At 39.3% G+C, this 17,700-nt stretch overlaps 1 protein-coding gene across 16 annotated transcripts in view; it reads left to right on the top strand.

Moving 5' to 3' along the window:
- The window catches only part of Dock3 (dedicator of cyto-kinesis 3), a 351,061-nt gene that overhangs the window by 270,811 nt on the left and 62,550 nt on the right, over positions 1–17,700 (top strand). For 14 of the 16 annotated variants that reach the window (XM_006243867.5, XM_006243865.5, XM_039081582.2 and 11 more), the window contains 4 exons: positions 3,319–3,489; positions 7,701–7,893; positions 12,828–12,955; positions 15,460–15,606. In XM_006243867.5, coding sequence (XP_006243929.1) covers positions 3,319–3,489; positions 7,701–7,893; positions 12,828–12,955; positions 15,460–15,606 — 639 coding nt within the window. Of the gene's footprint in view, positions 1–3,318; positions 3,490–6,557; positions 6,622–7,700; positions 7,894–12,827; positions 12,956–15,459; positions 15,607–17,700 lie in introns of those variants that run through there. The other 2 variants (XM_039081587.2, XM_039081583.2) reach the window with 2 other exon arrangements.

Here is a 17,700-nt window from a genome sequence, read left to right as displayed (position 1 = left end):
GGAATGGAGAGATTACTCAGTGGACAAGAGCACTTTCAATGTAAGCATCAGGACCTGAGTATGATTCCTAGCACTCATGGAGCTTGACCTGGCCACAGGCATGCCTATAAGCTTAAGTCTACAGGCAGCAGGAATGAGGAGCACTGGGGATTTTCTGCCTGCCAGCCTCACTCCAGTTCCTATGAGAGACCTTGTCTCTATCCTACACATGCACACAGGTGTGTATACACACCAGTATATACATCACACACATACACACACACACACACACACACACACACACACACACACACACAAAAGGGAAAAGTTGTAAAAACTTTCACAGTCTTCTCTCACATTTATTGAGTGAAATAAGGACAGGGTATCTGCTTTAGCCTCAACTCAATGCTTCATTTTCTCCAAATAGAATAGGGAGCAGCCTGTTGAATCAAATACCCTAAGATGTACCCTTTACTTACCACACTATATCTTGGGATCTCAGAAGTAGGAAGCTGGTTATCAGGAATGAGAAAGGGGGAATCAAGTTGTAATAGATTTAAAGTGGGTTGCTTTTCTTACCCATGTCCAGGTTGCACAGGATGTTTTTGACACCATCCTGTGTTCCCTGGCACACATATCATTTCATATCATACATAGTAAGATATTCATTATGTGTGAAAAATGCTGGCAAATTTACTATTAGATTCTGCCCTTTTGAACTAGTAAATATTTCTCTTTTAACATTTTTCTTTTATTGTACATTTTTATTTACATTTTAAATGTTATCCCCTTTCCCGATTTCCCCTCCACATACTCCCATCCCATGCCTCCTTTCCCTGCTTTTATGAGGGTGCTCCTCCACCCATGCACCCACTCCCACCTCCCTGCCCTGGCATTCCCTTACACTGGGGCATAAAACCTTCACAGGACCAAGGGCCTCTCCTCCCATTGAGGCCTGACAAGGCTATCCTCTGCTACATATGCGGGTGGAGCTATAGGTCCATCCTTGTGTACTCTTTGGGTGGTAGTTTAGTCCCTGGGAGCTCTGGGGGGGGGTCTGGTTGGTTGGTTGAATCAATATTTCTTTTTTTTTTTTTTGGTTCTTTTTTTCGGAGCTGGGGACCGAACCCAGGGCCTTGCGCTTCCTAGGTAAGCGCTCTACCACTGGGCTAAATCCCCAGCCCCGAATCAATATTTCTTAATGCATCTCTTACAGTAGTCATTTCTGACTGAAAAACAGCTAAACAATTAGGCAGTGATGATAAAATATTTTCTTTTTAAAATTCAAGATGTGTCTAGTATATAACTAGATATAACATACTAGATATCCTATGGTTTTATATTTTTTTAAAAAATTTGTCTGATTCCCATGTTCTCCACAATCACTGATCCTTTGCCTCCTGAGGTTAGGCATCTGATAGTACAACATTTAATGGGCTAACATTCTACTGTAAGCATGTAAAATTTTTGAGAAAATATAAAATTGGAATTTTGTATTTTCTGCTGCACAGGCATGAAGAATCACTGAAATGTAGACATATTGGAATGATATGTCTTGCAAGTATCTAGCTGGATTTATAAATTAACAGACTTTTCAGGTTCTCTAATTACTAGATGTTAAAAGGCTGCTGGAACGGGGCTCTAGCACAGTAAGAGGCCACTGTTTCGTTACTTTTTTCACTGGTGTGATCAAAACCCAATTAAAACTTATTTTGGCTAACAGCCCAGAAGAATGCTGTTCATCATGGCAGGAAGGCATCAGGGGTAGCTCGCTCTCAGGCGTAGACCAATAAATAAGACAAGGAGGACACAAGTCCTTATCGGACTTTCTCCTTACACATCCTTTCAAAAAATTAAGTTACATTTATTTGTTTATTTGGGGTGTTCATGGAATGTGCATGTGGAGATGAGAGAACAACATTTTCCTAAACTAACAATTGCCTGTACGAACTGAACTTTCTGAGATACGCCTATCAGGCGGATTCTAAAAAGAGGCTAAGGGCTTTTCTTCTCTGTACTTCAAGTAACTGGGTTTTGCTTTTTCTGACCCACTGTCTTCACCTTTCTATCATCTGAAATAATATAATGTAGTATTTCTTAGAAAACAGTTTTGGGGCTTGAGTCTATTCTCTTAAAGGAGAATTACTCTGTTGATAAGCATTAGCCAAATTGAAGGAATCCATCTTAATTACATTTTGCTCTTAAATCATTTTTTGAGAACTCTATCTTCTGTGTTACTCATAACTGGTAACAGCAAATGTCATGGCTGGAAGGAACTGGATGTGCCAGGCATACTAGCTGCTGTATAACCTAGGACGAATCCAGAGTTCCTTGACCTTCTATAAGGCAGAAGTCCCTATTTCAGACCCCAACTATAATGTAAAGTTGCAGGAAATTCCTTAAACACCCTTCCCTTCTGTCTTAGTTAGGGTTTCCACTGCTGTGAAGAGACACCATAACCAAGGCAGCATTTATGAAAGATAGCATTGGGGCTGGCTTACAGTTTGAGTCCATTATCATCATGGCAGGAAATGTGGCATCATCCAAGCAGACATGGTTCTGGAGAAGGAGCTGACAGTTCTACATCTTGATCAGAAGGCATCCAGGAGACTACTGTCCACGGGCAGCCAGGAGGAGGGTCCCTTCCACACTGGGTGGAGCTTAAGCCCCAGGAATCCTCACAGCCCGCCTTTACAGTGACACAATTTCCTCCAACAAGGCCACACATCCTAATAGTGCCATTTCCCATGGGCCAAGCATATTCAAACCACCACACCTTTGTACAGTAAACTCAAGTGTATTTATTCCAGATGTGTTGGCACACACCTGTAATCCCAGCACTCCAGGGGATGTACAGGTGGCTTGTGAATTTGAGGCCAGCCTAGGGCATATAGCAAGATCCCACTTCAAAAAATGAAACAAAAAAGTAGTTAAATTATATCCTTGCATTTGGACTTTTCCATTTTCTGTCCTTAAAAAAATGCAGGAGCTAGAGAGATGACTAAACAGTTAAGAGTACTGGCTGCTCTTGCAGAGAACCTGGGTTCAGTTCCCCCCCACCAAAAAAAAAATCATTAAAAATAAAATGCCGGTTCTTTGGAATCACCTGTCACTGGATTTTTTTTTTATTTTTTATTTTTATTTATTTATTTTTATTTGGTTTGGTTTTTATTTTTTTCATTGGTTGGTTTGGTTTGGTGTTTGTTTGTTTGTTTGGGTTTTTATTATTGTTGACATTGGGTTTGTTGTTCGTTTGTTTTGTTTGCACTTACATTCTTGTTATGTGAGTTTCTGGCCATCTTCAATGTCTCTCCATTACTTTTCCTCCCACATTTCTAGGCCCTGGAGTACCTTTTCAAGTTCATTGTGCAGTCACGAATCTTGTATTCAAGAGCCACATGTGGGATGGAAGAGGAACAATTCCGGTCTAGCATCCAGGAACTTTTCCAGTCCATCCGGTTTGTGCTGAGTTTGGACAGTAGAAACTCAGAAACACTCCTCTTCACTCAGGTCTGTGAATTGTGGGAAATAGTGGGAGGTTTGCACTGTTGTTTTGTGTTGTGCTAGGGATTCTCTAAATTATTAAATTATTTCTTAGACAATTTCATATATAGCTTCTGATTACTCTTTTCCCAACCCTCTTTTATCTCCTTTCCATTCTTATCAACTTTCTGCTTTTCCCTACTAGTCATTTTCCAAGATTCTTGACTTTTATTTTAGCTTTGTGGCCCGTTTAGTTTAATCATGACCATCTGTGACATTGGATTGGAGCTATCTATCAATGCCTGGTGGAGTGTCCAGTGGGCACATAACTGAAGGCAGTGATTTCCCTTCTTCTCGGAAGCTATTAGTAGCAAGTAGTTTAATAGTAGGGTAGGACCCACGAGACCCGCCTCTATCCATGCCTTACTGTTAATAGTCACATTCCGGGGCAGCTTTCTCCAGCTGCTGTGTAGAGGAGCTGTTGCTGCTGGGATTCTTTGTCAGAGCAGGTAATTTCTTTGTCTTGATTTTCAGAAATGAAGAAACTGTGACAAGATTTTTTGTGTGTGTGTGTTGGGAAAGAGGTGATTTGCAAATAAATATTTGGTAGAACAAAATGCTGTCCTTTACTTGCCTCAGTTATGAGGAGTGAAAGAGTTTAATGGCTATATACTTGGGAAAACAGGAGAACTTTGTTAATATGAATTCTCTTAGACCAAATTTGTTAGTTATTATTATAGTTATGAACATCATATTCATAGGGAATATTTAAAATATGTAGAGCACTTTATTTCATAGATAATATTTATTAAAACTTGTCTAATACAGATGTTAAGAATGGGATAGATTGGGGCTGGGGATTTAGCTCAGTGGTAGAGCGCTTACCTAGGAAGCGCAAGGCCCTGGGTTCGGTCCCCAGCTCCGAAAAAAAGAACCAAAAAAAAAAAAAAAAAAAAAAAAAAAGAATGGGATAGATTGAAAGCTAATGGGAATAATTGAATGCATTGACTAAGAATTAGAGCTAGATTCTATTAGAATTACCAGTATTTGAAAGAAATTTTCTTCCTCATATCAAAGTTTCCTAACCAGCTAGTCAATTACCTTTATCAAGCCGACTTATGCTATAATAAATCAACAATTCATTACTCCATCCACATAGAGGTTATTTTCTCTTATCAAATTAGTACACGTTTATTCATGGATTATATATAGTTCTTTGGCATCTTGAAGCTAATTATGCAAAAAGATGTCCACAGAGCTCGCATGACCTCTCTGTCTACCCTTTCCACATGGCATGCTCCTGTGTGTTGTTAGTGAAAGATGTATTCAAACCCTATCTTGTTTCCGTTTAGAATAGTATATTTTTTTGTTTTGTTTATTTTGGTCTTTACTTGCCTCTATATTGTCTTTTGGTACCCAAGAATTGCCTTTAGGTTTGTTGGTCAAAGACTGGGTGATCTTTGAGAGCTACAAACCATAAAGGAATCCTGAAAGCTTTCACGAATTACTCCAAGGAAGCTCCTCCCATGATCTCACAAAAGTACCACAAGAAACTCATTGTTTTCTCCCTAACTTTGCTCCAATCTATCTGTTCCTTCTAGTAGGGGCCAAGGATGCTTGCTACTTCTTCCTCCAGCCAACGATAGTTACAGGGAGACTGAAAGTAGCTAACAGAGCAGAGTAGATAGTCAATATTTCCTGGGTATTTAGCAATGCTTTGTACAACAGTGGTATTCCTACTACATCGGGACAAATCGCTTAGACCTGCCTGGTAAACCTGGTATCAGCTTAGATATGTTTAGGGTTCAAATCTGTTTCTTTGCTGCCATGCTTATGTTTCATGAGTTTTAGAACTCTTGGAAATCTTACTATTCAATTAGATTTTTTATCTTTGATCATGACTATCAGAAGTTGTGAGTATGTCTTTCTGTCCTGAGGCATAATCACAGGAAAGTTTACCATTTAAGGGAAGAAATCGGCTATAGTGTTATCACTGAGTAAGATATACTTAACCCACCCATTTTGTCTTTTGTAGCTAAATTGCTTATATGCTTGTATGCTGGTTTTAACTGTAAAACAATTACTGTGATATTTTATTGAAGTATTAACATAAAGACATAATTCATATGAATTTTATACTTTAGTCTGGCTTTAACATAAAGGACAGTAATACAGGCCTTTCCCATGGCATAAATTTTCACTCACTACACTATTATCTAAATCATTTTTGGAAAACCTCCTCCCCCAACTCCAGTTCACTTGGTAAAAGGGAGCTTTTCCCTTCTGTTCTTAAGGTGCCACTCTGTATCAGTGGTAAAGAGTATAAGAAGTACAAGACGTTTCCCCTACAATGCTTTCAATAAATACAGGAAGAAAGTAAGAACCAGCTCATCTTAGCTTCTTTTCTTGCTGCTGTGGTAAAATATCACAAAAGCAACTTAAAAGAGAACTGGTTTATCCTGCTCATTAGTTGAAGGTGCAGTTCACTACGGTGGTGGTCAGGGGAACAGGCGACTGAAGCAGCTGCTCACATGAGATACCTGTCAGGGAGCAGAGAGCAGTGCCTGCATGCTGTTGTTCAGTTCTCATTATTTATGCCGTTCAGGATCCATCCCCTCCTCAGGAAACAGTCCTGCCTACAATAAAGATGGGTCTTCTCACACCAGCTAACAGAAATAAGATAATTTCTCACAGGCATGCCTAGAGCCCCATCTCCCAGGCGATCCTAGACTTTACAAATTGACAGTCAACATCACATAGCATTTATTGAAAACCTGTTGTGTTCTAGACACTCTGCTGGAATCAGTGTGCCAAACCGTTCCCATATGCCAGTAATAGCATTATCTCCATTTAATAGATGAAAACCTAAGGATTAGGGCAAATCATCAAACATAAAGCAGGCAAATGACAAAACTGAAAATTTATTTATTTATATTGAATTTGTTGTGTTTTCCAGGCTGGTCTTAAAGTTGCCACCTCCTGCCTCAAGTTCCTGAATAGCTAAAATTACAGACATGAAACACCACACCTGGCTTAAAGCTGGAATTTGGACTCATATGTGTCTAATTTAAAAATCTATTATTTTTCTCCTATAGTGTTCTGCCTCTCAAAAGTTATGGATCAATATTATCAGATTGGGGCAGCAAGATGGCTCAGCAGGTAAAGGCTCATGATGCCAACCCTGATGACCTGAGTTTGATCTTCAGGTCCCACATGGTGAAACAAGAGAATCAATGCCCATAAGTTGTCCTCTGACCTCCACATGAGCATGATCCCCCCCAATAAATGAATAAATAAATGTAATTTAAATAAATAAAACTACTAATGCCATCATGCTTCCCCCCACCTCATTAAATAAATGATTACATTTTCCTCAAGAGACCACATCTTGCTTCCAGAGCTCAGATCTAGAAGCCCATATGCACATGTTTTCCCTCTCCCTCTCCCTCTCCCTCTCCCTCTCCCTCTCCCTCTCCCTCTCCCTCTCCCTCTCCCTCTCCCTCTCTCTCCCTTTGCCCTCTTCCTCCTTATTCCCCTCCATGTTTGGGCCTTCTGAGTCTCTGTATTCTTAGTTTTCATTAGCAGTATTCCTCAAGAGATTATAACTGAATGAACCTATGTAGAAGAAGAAGAACCCAGTAGACGTTTCTCATACTTTACTGACGGAGATCACATATGAGAAAATAATATACATATTCTTTAGATTACATGATTTTATACAAATAGCACTATTCCTGGAAAATTTTCTAGTTCTCAAAACTGGGTTACTGCTATTAATGGAGTCTACTGTTTCTGCTTGAGGGCACTTGGCTTTTACCTACTTTTCCCTTTCTTAGAGGTTTCTGGCTTGTGTTGGGAACCAAAATTGAAAAGTAGAGAGCTTAGTCATAAACTAAAAAGTTTAAATCTATTTTATGAGGAAAAATAGCTGTTCCTCTTAAGCTACATTATGTGAATTTCTTCCTATATTTCCTTCTATTGCCTGCAAATGCCTGGACAGGTTATGATGAAGGTTTCAGGTGGCCTGAACCCTAGTGAAAACCCTTGTTTTAGTTTTGACTTTTCTTTCCCCATGCTCCCAGAGTTCTATAGGGCTGAGTAGAGTCAAGGGCCAGGGAAGACACCTCTCAAGGCAGGGCCGCTGCAGTGCCTTCTGAAACTCTTTCAACCTCATGCCTTTGAACATACAAGATAAACACAAGCTGAACTTTGAGCTGACCATAGCTTTGCTCCCACAGGCTGCACTACTTAATTCCTTCCCCACCATCTTTGACGAGCTGCTGCAGATGTTTACTGTACAAGAGGTAGCAGAGTTTGTGAGAGGCACACTGGGAAGCATGCCCAGTACGGTGCACATCGGGCAGTCAATGGACGTGGTGAAGCTGCAGTCCATCGCCAGGACAGTGGACAGTCGCCTGTTTTCCTTTTCAGGTAAATTATGTTGAAAAGAGTCAGATTTCATTTCTTCCCTTCCTGGATAGTATCCAAGTTTAAACAGTTCAAAATATTAGTTTAACAACCGCAATGTAAAAAAGCAGTGACCCTGAAAGTGTAGGAGTTTTAGTAAACTATATGAGAAATTTATCCAAGACTTAGGCCTGCTTGCCTTTCTCACAATTTACTCTTAGGAGCCCAGATCTTAGGGCAAGCTCCTAAGGTGTTGCGTTGGTCCATTCATGCTGTGAAAATAAAACTCCATCAGCTAGATGGCTATAAAACAACTGACTGTGGGTATGATACCAAGTGGATCTCTGAGTCTCAGGCCAGCCTAAGATATATAGTAAGACTTTGTCATATGCACACCTAACTAGGACACAGGCCTGTAACTCAGCTTATGAAAAACAAAAGCCGTCCTTGACTCCATAAGGAGTCTGAGGTCAACCTAGCTTACATGGAACCCTGTCTCAAGAAACAAAACAAACAAACAAAAAGCACAGTTCTAAAGGTTCGAAAGTCCAGGACCAAGGTATGTATAGGCTTGATGTCTAGTTGAATCTACTTCCTGTTTCATAGATATCTCTCTTTTCTGTTTTATTGCCTAGCAGAAAGAGCAAAAAAAAAAAAAAAAAAAAAGACTGTCTCTTCTAAAGGGCGATTAGTTTCAGTCAGGCAGGTGACACACACTTCCAATTTCAGCCCTTAGGAGGCAGAGACAGACAAATCTCTGTGCAGTCAAGACCACCCTGATCTACATACCCAGTTCCAGGCCTATACAGTGAGACCCTGTCTCAAGAGGGGGTGGGGTACTCATTTCATTCATGAGTATAAGGTTCTTATGACTTTATCACTAGGAAGTTATCCCACTTCAAATGCTGTCACACTGGGGATTAGGCTTTGATGTCTAAATTCAGTAACATTATGTGGTGGTCAGCCCTTGGTCTCTGGGCAGAAGTACAGCCAGATGCTGGCTATGCAATCCTGTCTCCACACTAGTCAGATGAGAGGACAAAGGGAAGGAGAGGGCACAAGAGGAAAGTGCCCAGTCCAAGAGGACAAAGGTAAACCAACAGTTAAAAAGGCCCTGAGAGGGGACCTGGGAAACTCTGTGCCTGCTTATTTCTTTGGCTCACCAGTCAGATAAATATTCATTCATTCATTCATTCCCTCCTCACCTCTCCAAGAGAGAAGTGGACAGAAAAATGTTTATAGTCCCTAGGCGGTCAAGACTGATACTTCAGGAGTCCAGGATACTTTTAGAAAGAAACTTTGGATTTATCCTTAAAACTATATTGCTTATGATCAATTTCAATCTTACAGCACCATCAAATAGGAACCTGGTTATTTAAGTAGGATTCCACTGTTCTAAAAGAAACCCCCAATTACAAGAATAAACCTGAAGCATCAGCAAAAAAAAACCCAGTTATCTGAATTTTCATAATTATAGTTTTACATATTAATTTTTAAAGTTTGACTTCAAAGCATAGGAACAACTTATTAGTTCAACACTTGGAATGCTAAGGAGATGCTCCCACTGACTCAGCTCTAGCAGTGTAGAGCAGTGAGGAGTAACATTGCAGTTGAGGAAATCAGCCCTTCTCCAGTAACTGTTGATGATAAATTCCTCCTCCTGCCTCAGCCTGAAAAATGTTACCAGTGATTTGGACACTTTTATTAATCCACTGCTTCCAGCTCTCTCTTTATGTACTGTCCCAAAAAGTTGCTTTCAAAATACAGAAAGACAGCCCCTGCTCTCACTGATATTTTTACTTCTGTTATTTTTGTATGTGTTCAGCTGCTTGACACAATCCCTTAAGAAAACTCATGTACTGTTGGACTATGTAATTAAATTTTATGATAATCTACCACCAAGTTTTCATTTGCATCTTATTCTGGTTTAATGTTCACATTATAGCATCTTCCCTAAAACATGCTTCTTACTAGTGATGTCATATAAGCAAGTCTATTCTCTGGCATACCAGTTGTCTTTGGCATGTTTTAACAACAGACGGCTATTCTATCTGAAAGCAGCGATTGGTCGTTATAAATCCTACTGTGATTTGTGTTTTGATCTAAAATACAGTATTAACTCTTTTTATCTAAACATTTTAAATATAGAACAACTGTCACACTGTTATTTTTTAACATTGTATTTGACAAAACAATGTCAAAACTCGCTTTTTTATTTCTCAGGTCTGGAGAGATGGTTAGGAACACTAACTGCTTTTCCAGATGATCTAGGTTCAGTTTCTAGCATCAACCATCTGTAATTCCAGTCCCAACAAATCCAGTCCCCTCTGATCTCTGTGGATACTGCATATATGTGGTGTGCAGACAAAACACCCATAAGCATGATGAAAATGAAATAAATTATTTCTGAAGTTTATATGAAACTGTTAAATGTGGTCAAATATAAACAATAAATTATATTTTCCATGACTTGTGTTATTGGTAATCTGAGTTATTATGGACAGGTAGGACAGTCTCTGCAGGGGTGCACAATCACTACCACAAGAGTTTAGGGTTTGAGAAACATGTTCACACTTGTATTTTGCTTAGTAAAAGAAGCCATTAACAAATCATTCTATATAAGGAAAACCAAGCCTGTTGGAAGAGGAGTCAGTCTGCTTAAGAAATGGAAATGAATTAGTAAGGGAGCTTGAATATAATTCAACCTGTCTGAATTAGGGTTCCAAACATGATTTTTTTTTCTTCTTGAAATGCTGTTCTGGTAACATGACAAAGAAAAGAAAGATATTTTAATATGTCCAGTAGGACTGGTATAAGAGCTCACTAGTTATCAAAAGCCTTGACAGGCTAACATGATATTCCTATTCCATTCATTGATATGAACATAACAAAAGCAGTCTAAAAAGCTTGTGACCACTTGAAGTTATAGAGGAGTCATCGCCCCAATTCCCTGGACTTTGGGGGGCTGAAAGTGGTTATTCTAAAGTTGTTTTTATGAGGAATTTAAAACTGGTTGTAATTTAACAGGGAGGGAATTAGGTAGATTGAGTTATACAGTCGTAATCTTATTTGTTAACTAAGCTAAAATCATATCTTTGCTTTGATATAGAATTTATTTGTTAAAAGTTTAAAAGTACAAGGTTTAGAGCCAGTCCTTCTATTGTCATTACAAACTTCTGAGTTGATTACACCTGTGAGTTAAGGGCTAAATAGCAAACATATTACTGACTTTGTGAGAGAACTTTCAAGATATTATTAAGATATAAAGACAACAGTCCAGATTGTCTTATATAGATAGATGGTTTTCAAAAACCTCAGAAATCCACAAAATTTGAGATTTAAAGTTATTTATCTTTTGTTGAGATATATCTGCTCCTAACAGTTCCCCTTTGGTGGATTTAATGAAGGATTCGAACATCCCTACCTCCAGGTGAGGCAATACTTTGTGGCTAGGCAGCCACTGGACAAAACTGCTTGTTTCATCTATCTGCAGACTAAAACTGTCCAGAAAAGGACAAATTATGCAGAATAGTTGACTGATAAACTCTGCCAAGACAGGGTGATCAGCCCTTCAAAATCTGCATTTCAAGAGTCTGTCAGTTGATTTTGGGCCAGAAGGCTGAAGACTTGAGCTCACATGTTGCTAACAGGGGACTGTGCTAGTGGAGATTTGTCTCTACAACCTCTCAGTTCCAGAAGCCATGTTAGGCTTCCTATGTGTATAGATATTTGGTCATTCTCAGATCTCTGACGGGGTTGAAGATTGATTATAGTCTCATAACTTATCAGGCTATATAACTCTGAATACACATATTATTGGATAGTTATCAGATAGTATACATGCTAGCCAAGATATAATATAGATTTTAAGCCTTTCCTAAGCTGGAATGAAGAACTAAATGTTCTGTCTAACTGATATAGTGATGGACTGGGTGTTGAGTATATCATATGCTTTATAAATTGTAGAATGGTAATAATTGTACTCAATTTATGTATAAGTGAAAAGGCTTTTTTTTTTTTTCTTCTTCTTGGTTCTTTTTTTCGGAGCTGGGGACCAAACCCAGTGAAAAGGCTTTTTAAATGGACAAAAAGGGGGAAATGTTGTGGTTTGCCCTGAAGTTATCTGTATTTTGATGCTAATTGCACTGCCCCAAGGATAGCTGCCTAGTCACATACTCAGACCTCAGGTGACTTCACCAGAACTACCTCCCCATTGAATTTGTAAAGTACAGGTGAGGGGCAGGTACAGGACAGAAGGAGGCGTATCATTGGAGGAGAAGGAAGGATGGGCGGAAGAGAAGTTTGAAGGAAGAGGAGAGACAGGAGACAGACAGAGAAAGGGGAGAAGCCATGACAGGTGGTGTTAAGATTCTGCTCTGTGTATTTACAGGTTGTTACCAATGTTTCTAAGGGATGGATGGTACCAGGCTTTGTATGTTTAAGTGGGCAATTATATCTTACAATTGGGTCAAAAAAAAAGCCTGTGACCAAAAAGAGATAGGTCAGATGGTTTGACATGGTGAATGCATGCCTGGGTAGGAGTGACAGGCTTCGATGACATGGCATCAAGCAGTTAGTAATTCCTAGTAAGCCTACAAATCTAGTCACTGAGGTTCATGATAAATGTGACACATAGATTTTTCTCTACAAACTGCTTTTAATTTGAAGTTTAATCATTAAAACGCTAGCATTTGAAAGCAGACATCTACTTACATCTTATAGCACATGCCATTAGTGTAGGGGTCTAAAATAATAATGGAGGGAAAAAGATAGGAAGAAACCATGTCATAGGATGGATTATAATTTCTATACACAAGATTTTTAGACTTTTGAAAGCAGGTAACCTCTAATATGTCTTGGTCCTTAACCTCATCTCCTTTAAGTCCACAATACCGTTATCTTCTATCAGTAGTTAGTTGTCCTCCAATGAACGACCTCATCTCTGTTTTCTTTCCTAGAATCCCGCCGCATTCTACTTCCTGTGGTTCTTCATCACATTCATCTTCACCTGAGGCAGCAGAAAGAATTGCTAATCTGCTCAGGGATTCTGGGCAGCATTTTTTCCATCGTCAAGACCAGCTCTCTGGTAGTGACCCCACAGCCCTCCCCAATTACCTCTGTCCTGATCTTATGTTACTGTAGTCAGGAGCAAACCAACAATAATCACTTTGTATACTTCTCAGTCAGATGCCTTTATTGATGAAAGGCAAGTGCCCAAATGAATGTATATGCCTAGCAAGTTTCTCAGTCAGTACATCCATGGTGTGTTAATAGCTATACTACTATAAATGTACACCGATAAACCATTTCTTAGAGTATCAAAAAGGCCAATCACATTTGATCTTCTGTTTCTATCAAAAGGGATTAACTCTGGATTCCTGGGCATTTTCTTAGGATTTAGGAACAAATACCAGGAGGCAAACCCCGACTAGTTGGGGATCTTGCTTATTGAGACTTTGAGCTTTCAGACAGTTTGATTCTGCCCATGCCATCCTTATGTCTTGTGAGATGAGGTCAGGATATGCAGTAGCCGTCTGCTACCTACAAGAGTGCTGAGCCTGTGAAAATGTAGAATGGCTCCTTAGATGGCAGTTTTCAACTAATGTTTTTAGCTATTTTTGTTAGTAAATATGTGGTAGGAGAGATTGGAGTAGAGAAAAAACAAAGGAATGAATGCATAAGAGTATATTCATTTTATATACTGATAATAGAAGAAATGTATATTCGAGAAAAAAGGAAGCCTATAGGAAATGTATAAAGGGAATGAAAAACAAGCATGGGTTTTATGACAGTTTTTTAAGTTAATTCTCCCAGAATAAAATTTGAAGTATATTTACAATGAAGGATATGACCCAGGGGATATTTACAAAACCAGTCTACTTAGGTGGAGCAAAAGAGGCACCTAAAACAAATGAAGACATGCTTCATTTGGACAAAAGACAGAAACCAAAAATGGAGCTCTAGTGTCCAGGATTAAAGCACCATCTTACAACAGAGACCCAACTTGTCAGAGAGTGTCCGAGATGGTTCTAGCAACCCTATTGTTTGCTCTTTGCTCCAGACAAGACCTGGCAACTCTCCTTCTCACCAGGCCTTGTAGAAGCCAGATCAGGCACATAATGTCTACAGTCAAGGTCATGTGTCTGGCAGCTTATTGATAAAAGAAGGGAATACATTGAAGAAGGGTTTAAAAATTAAAGGAAAAATGAAAGCCAGTGAAAAACCTAAAAGGTATAATTTGATTGCATTTGGGGAAGTACAGTGAATATAATTAATTGACTACAACTGCTCAAACATGTATCAAAGAAAATCACTCTGATTACTTTAGCCCCCAAGAGCCAATTCCTCATGTGAAATGTGGCAGAATATAATTATATTTGGTGGATGGGTAAAAGGAAGATGAAATTTAAGCTCTGTGAGATCAGAGGTAGGTCTCTCTAGTGCATCTCAGTATAGTGAGGTCTCAGTGAGTAACACATAGTAAATACTTAGTGATGGTAATGTGGACAGAGACAGGATGAGGATTTTCATCAGTAGTTGTACAAATACTTTGAAGAGCTGTGGAGATGGCCCAATGTTTAAAGTGCTTGCTTTGCAGGCATAAGGAGGATGTGCATTTGGATCTCTAGCACCCACATAAAAACCTTTCATGATGGTGCATGTGTCTAACCCCAACACCGTGGGAAGAGAATGTATGGAGAAATAGGAAAGATCGAGGCTTGAGGGCCAGCCATTCTGGATAAAATGGCAAAGTCCAGGTTCACTTGAAGACTTTGTCTCAAATAATAGTAATAGTGGTGATGGTGATACTGTAGAGAACAATAAAAGACACCTGATATCGACTTCTGGACTCCATGTGTATTCACACCAGCTGTGTGTACCTGTATACATGTGCACCACACATGAATCACACAGACATACAGAATAAAATTTTTATAATATATTTTAGAGAAGGGATAATGGGAATCTCTTTGGAAGATAATTAAAGCCACCCTACACAATTTGAAATGAGTATGTGATGTCTATAAAAGGGAAATATAAATTGTTCTAAAGTTCTAGTAACTGGGAAGTAGCCTATAGTGAGAAGGCATGTTCTACTTTTATAAAGCTGTCAGAGACGTGTGGATTGAGAATAGAGTCTTTCAGATGAACTGAAAATAACAACTGACTGAAGAACTAGGAATGGCCACAGAGGGGGGTTGCAAAAATCAAGAGCGTGGGTTGGGGGAGGACTTTGCCATTTCTCCAACTTCATCATTTCTCAGTGTCAGAAGAGACATGCTTTCTCTTCACTGCACTGGGGAAATCAAAGAAAACCTTTAACTAAGGTCATTCATCTCTGTCCTGTATGTCAAAATTAATGTATCTGCCTGAGATTGAAATTTGTGGCTGGTGTTAGTAAAGGCAAGCCTGGACAGGTGAGGAGGCCTCACCTCCTGCCAAAGCCACTGTCCTGGATTCCTTGCACACTTCATATTGGTGAGTCTACCAGATCAGTGTTAGGTCACTCCTGATGTGGCTTAGTGAGTTCTTCTCCTGAACATCTGCTTAGCCCAATGCTAATGGTGTGCTCTCTAATGCTCACTCCAGGAGGCAGATGTCATGGAGGAGGTAGAGATGATGGTGGAAAGCCTCCTGGATGTGCTCCTACAGACTCTACTCACCATCATGAGTAAATCACATGCTCAGGAGGCGGTAAGAGGGCAGCGGTGCCCGCAGTGCACAGCCGAGATCACTGTTAGTAACTAACACTCAGGTGTTCTTGCTTTCTTTTCTAACCTGGGGTTCCTTCCATTACTCTCATCTCACCACCCACATTTTCATCTCAGCCTCCTCCCTGCATGGTGGTCAGCACGTCATCCTCTTCTTTCTTGACTCATACTCCCCTCCTCTCCATTCTGAACACGCTAGCTTTGTATTCCCAGGAGACTATGTTAGGAAAGGTTCTTCATGTGTGATGTCTCTACCGTAGTTTCCATTGGACTTTGCCTTTAAGCCAAGTTTTGAGTGTTGAGTGAAGCAGTGATAAAACAAAGCTGCAGGCTGAGGCTAAAGGCCATCTCCTGTAGGAAACCTCCAATACCTCTCCTAAATGATACAGGACAGAATAATTGTCTCAGAATTTTCTTGAGTCTACAGATTAGTTGGTTTAGTATATAGTATTTATATCTAAATTTTTAACATCAAGAAAAATATGACTTGGTAGAATGCAGTAGTGTTGTTCAGTAATGCTTTATTTGGACTAATTAGTAGGAAAAACAAACTAGGAAAGCATCTCAGAAAGGGTAGAGAGACAGACCCTTTGGCACTGGATCCCACTTGCATATCCAGAATGAATTTTCCAACCCTCATATGGTATCATGATAAGCCAGTTTGTATGAGCCCTTTCAGTTGGAAGATAAGAGATTATAGAACTCTCTTTTCTGGGACCAAGCCAAGCTCTAGCATGTCAGGGTGAGCATGTATTCTGGAACATTTGGCCTGGGAAAAGTGTCTTCTCTGTTAAAAGCCCCCATTGAATAACATAAGACTTAGTAAAAAAAAAAATTTTTTTTACTGTAGTTGTTGTCATACTGCACAAGTCTAAGGTATTTTATAGTGTGATGGCATAGGTATAGACAGAATCAGGAACTCACGTGTGTTGAAAGAAGTAGACTGTATTGAAAATCAGACAGTTCATCTGTTCTAAAAACAGATCCTAAAGAAAAAGTCAACAAATTTGATGCCAAATATTTCAGATGGAGAACTTCTAATTTGTCATTAGTGTGTCAGAAATTCAAGTAGAGATGAATGAAGCTTAAGTAAAAGAATTTTGAGCTGATAACTGGATTAAGAATCAGTTCTTTTAAAATGGACGGTCTTGAAGAGAGATCTAGAAGTTCATCTCACAGCAGTAATGACCTTGATGAGCAACAAAGTAATCACCGTATGTAAAATCCTTTAAGAAAAATTCACTGAGATTTTTGTTTGAGAGCCCCTGTTGAGGTCACTCTTCAATGTAGGTAAAATAACTGTGTACCCTGACATGTCCTAGTAGTCTAGCCTTCTAATCAACTCTAATTACACAGCCCTCGGCTATGAGGTCTGACCCTGCTTTAAACATTTGACAAGTGTTACTAATGGAGTCATTCATTTCTATAGGTTATTATTATAACCATAATTTATTGGGTACCTTTTATGTATTAGACTTTGTGCTTCAGTGCCTCTCTCTCTCTCTCTCTCTCTCTCTCTCTCTCTCTCTCTCTCTCTCTCTCTCTCTCTCTCTCTGTCTCCCTCCCTCTCTCCCTTTCTCTCATCTAACCTTTAGAGCAAATTAATTGTGACTTCTTTTGCCCATTTTCAGATAAAACTGAAGTTCATATACGTGTGTAGATTTTGTGTAGTTTCAAGGCTCTAGAAAGGATTCGATATTACACTGAAAGGCTATTATCAAATTCCCATGAATTAAAAGACACTTGAAAATCATATAGGTAAAATACTGTTTTCTAAGGAAACAGCCTTTTAAGAGCCATGCCAGTAATGGTCTTCAGAGTCCTTAAAGCTGGTTTGCTGTTGTTGTTTTGTTCTGTTTTATTGTTAGTGTATCCCAATTGGCTTTTAAAAACATTCATGATTATACCTAAATATGTTTTGAAGCTCATAGCCTAGTCCCTCCCAAACGTAAGTTTCAACTTCTTTGCCTTTCTTCTGATCACTTAACATCTCTTTTCCCAGTCAGCTACCCTTCTCCAGCAGATAATTTAGATTTTGTCCAGAGGAGAGGCTCTTTCTCCAAGTAGCCTCTACAGACTTGAGTATGGCATTTTGACAATAAGAGGCTATCTAGCCAAA

This window comes from Rattus norvegicus, chromosome 8, assembly GCF_036323735.1.
Source record: "Rattus norvegicus strain BN/NHsdMcwi chromosome 8, GRCr8, whole genome shotgun sequence".
Classification (NCBI taxonomy): Eukaryota; Metazoa; Chordata; class Mammalia; order Rodentia; family Muridae; genus Rattus; species Rattus norvegicus.
Note: the sequence above shows the minus strand (reverse complement) of the source record. Positions and strands in the feature narration are given on the sequence as shown.